Source organism: Gymnoscopelus braueri, assembly GCF_963280865.1.
Source record: "Gymnoscopelus braueri genome assembly, chromosome: 16".
In the NCBI taxonomy this organism is placed as follows: Eukaryota; Metazoa; Chordata; class Actinopteri; order Myctophiformes; family Myctophidae; genus Gymnoscopelus; species Gymnoscopelus braueri.
Window position 1 is genome coordinate 1988641 of NC_137616.1, and position 3715 is coordinate 1992355.

General features: G+C 41.0%; 1 protein-coding gene across 1 annotated transcript in view; it reads left to right on the plus strand.

Annotated features, from left to right (window-relative positions):
* Positions 1 to 693: 693 nt before the first annotated feature.
* LOC308102524 (deoxyribonuclease-1-like) overlaps positions 694 to 3715 on the plus strand; it is a gene marked incomplete at its 3' end in the record, with an annotated part of 5212 nt that continues 2190 nt past the window's right edge. The window contains exons 1-2 of the mRNA XM_080452266.1: positions 694 to 733; positions 3194 to 3335. Of these exons, the coding sequence (XP_080308392.1) occupies positions 3195 to 3335 (141 nt within the window). The 5' untranslated portion in view covers positions 694 to 733; position 3194. The remainder of the gene's footprint in view (positions 734 to 3193; positions 3336 to 3715) is intronic.

The window sequence follows — 3715 nt, forward strand, 5'->3', positions numbered from 1 at the left end:
AACCACAAATCATTTGACTAGGAACTGAAATTTCAACCATGGAACTGGATGGAGTCCGATAAATCATGTTTGCAGTATAGTTTAATGACACTTTTTCATAATTTGTCCTGCCTTTATTTTTCATATTAAACTATTGACGAATTCTGTTAGCATTATTTTAATTAGCAGTATATATTGACATAAAAGTAAAAGTGGTGGTGATTTATCTCAGGCCTAAAAAGATTGCACAACCCTGTTCTAGACTAGAGTATACAGGTCTAGAGGTGGTGGGCAACCAGAAAGCAAAAGTAAATGTTTTGCCATTTTGTGAGCAAAAGCAGTTCTTTAGACTGTTGGAACCCTGTGCCGAAAATCCAACAGGGCCAATCTGACCATCTAGAATGAACCTTCGAGGGTTCGCTATTGCTCTGGGACACAAGTAGCTGCTTACATTTTACCTGTTCATAAAATATATCTCTATTATGTGGGCTCTTTTTGGTTCAGCTGACCTTTGGGCCCTCATGGGTTTTAGTTGTAATCTTTACATTTTATAGACATTTTAATGTTTAAAATAGAACTTTACATAAGTGAGGGAACGGTGTCAGGATATAGGTCGAGGAGTTAGAGGGAGGTACAAAGGAAGTCATAATGGGCAGAACTTAAATCTGTCCTTAAAACAGCTTCTACTTTCAAGTTGTATTCAGGCGAGGAGAAGTGTGATCAACTTAACATCATCCGCTCCAAAAGACAACAGGTAAAAGGATAAGGGAAGCAAGGGAGAGTATTTAGAGATTACTTTTATTTGAATGCATTACTGGAACTTTGAATATTGTCTTACTTACTTTAGATCTTTCAGTGGGACTTTTGAATCAGTAATATTTGAATGTTGTAAACAATTTGACTGTTTAATTATTATATTGAATAATAAATGTATACAGTATACATACTGTATACATACTGTATATTGATGCACTGTTGATTGATACTTTTTTGTTACCTTTCCTGCATGAATTGTTCTTTGACACCTAAAGATTTTAATGTACCTGCTCGTGCTTTTTTCACCTGCATGCTAATATTTTAAAATAACAAATAACAATGTTCTAAATATCTTGTATATCAGTACTAGTAGTATAGAGGCTTTAAGTGTATAGATAAGAAGATATTTCTTGAGGGACTCCGCTCAACAACATAATGGGGTTTAAGTGGTTAAACATCGGTATACTGCTGTTGCCTCCCACACCCCAAAAAGTAGAAATAAAAAGTAGGTGAGGAGTAAATCATATTAAAACTAGAAAAAGTGCTCCTCGGAGCACAGGTCTCCGCCAGGTCAGGTAGGTTATTGTGGCCTCCTGGTGGCGCTATAATAGGCCAATGTGAAAAGGGTGCCATTTCTTCTTAGGCCTTGCACGGCAATCGGACACTGCATTCATGATTTGAGGCATTTTGTTCAAAAGAAATTGTTTTGCTAAATTAGACCTGCTGGTGGCGCTATAACAGGCCAATGTCAAAAGGGTGGCATTTGCTCCTCAACATAGTGTGAATGTGCGTGCAAAGTTTGACCGCAATCGGATGCTGCATTCATGATTTGCGGCATTTTGTTCAAAACAAGCCACTACTGCAAACTTTAGATGTCAATCTTAGCCAATCAGGATGGAATCATGTGTACCGATTTGCGTGAAATTTGGATCAAATCGGAAGGAGTAATATACAAAAATGTGTTTTACATAAGTCGGCCTCCTGGTGGCTCTCTAAAAGGCAGATGTGAAAAATGCAGGGCAAGGGTTTTTCCTTGACCTCTAGGGAGTGCGCTTACAAAGTTTTACACAGATCGGCGCAGTTATAGGTAAAAACACGAATGGGCCTGTTATAGCGCCACCATGAGGCTGATTTGAAAATTTTCAAGTGGCATTTCTTCCTCTGCATAGTGGGAATATGCATGCAAAATTTCAAGGAAATTGCATGCTGTGTTCATGATTTGAGGCATTTTGTTCAAAACGGAGCACTCCTGCAAACTTTGGAAGCCATTTTTAGCCAATCAGGATGGAATATGAAAAATCTGAAAGACCCGTTTCGTTTAATGACTATAGAGATACTGTGTACCGATTTACGGGAATTTTGGACAAAATCTGTAGGAGTACTGTCAAAAAATATGTTTTGCACAAATCGGCCTCCTGGTGGCGCTATAAAAGGCCCATGTGAAAAATTTGGGGCAGAGGTTCTGCTGTGGCATCCAGGGAGTGTGTGTGCACAGTTTCGCTGCGAGCAAGCCAACGGTGCCGGAGATTAGCTGTCCACAGACAGAATGACGGACACACGGACGGACGGACGGACATACGGACGGACGGACAGGGGGCAAAACATACTCTCTCGCCATGCCTTTCGGCCTGGCGGAGACAATAACCCATTAAGACCTGAGGCTGGTTCTACAAATGCCTTCTATATCAGTAGTTCTCAAAATTTTTCGTGCCATTTAAGGACCCCCAAATTGATATATATTTTTCCGCGAATCCCCATCTGAAAATGTTTTGTGTCAACGACCACCAGAAGAGAACATTTTTACACTTTAAAGATTTGACAAAAATGTTCAAAAATAGCAGCTGTACAAGCTCGCAGTGCAGCACAAAGCTTGTATAGCTTGTAGATATGTTATGTTTAATAGCTAACGCTAAAAACGAAAATGATACAGATACTTTCCCGGTTTTAATGGGTTGAGTGATAATAAGCATGATATTAAAACAGAAGCCTATCACAGAATGTTTGGTCCATGTTTATGAAAGGACACATCACCATGTTGGTGAGATGACATTAAAAGTAGAGAGATAAGAGAGCTACTAAAGTGTTATGTGACATGTTACCTTTTGTGGTAAAATCCTCAGTGTTCATTTATTACACACCTGTAACTCTGAGAGTGTAAAAAATCAAGCAGTAAGGGTCCATATGGTTACATTTGCACACTCTCAGAGTTAAATGAGCACTCTGGATTTACTTTGTATCTGCTCTTACGCAATCTGGGAACCCATTCGATAATTTTGTTTTTGCCTCTGGGGGCGCCACCTCCTTTTTTGAGTAGAAACAGGAACTCGGTTTGGCTCCTCCCCTTTCTTAGTCCACTTGTGTTTTTTCCTACTAACAACAACACAACATGTTTAGGGCAGTGGTGCCGTCTCTCTTGAGAGATGAGCTCTTACCTGACCTTATACCTCCTCAACCCCAGGATGCGTCTAGTGTGTTGTCTGGTCCTCTTGCTTGGTGGGCTGCAGCTGGCCTGTGCTCTGCTCAGGGTGGGAGCCTGGAACATTGAAACATTTGGACCTACGAAGGCCAAAGACGCCACCATCATGGGTCACATCGCCAAGGTACACTTCAGGTTTCACACCATTTCTCTGGGCAACAACTACATGTGGCAAAAATAATTGACCTGATACAAATAGCCTGGGTTCTTAGAATGTTAATCTACAATAACATGTTGTTATGATTAAGTGGCGGCAGTGGCTCAGGGGTAGAGTGGCCGGTAGAGTGGCCGGATGGAGGCCGTGAGCTTTCCAGTTCGACTGGCTCCCCCAGAGTTAGTGTGGAAGTGTCCTTGAGCAAGATGCTGAACCCCTAATTGCTCCCGATGAGCAGGTTGGTGCCTTGCATGGTTTCCTCCGCCATCGGTGTATGAATGTGTGTGTGAATGGGGGAATGTAATGCACAATCTATGTAAAGCGCTTTGGATAAAAGCGCTATATAAATG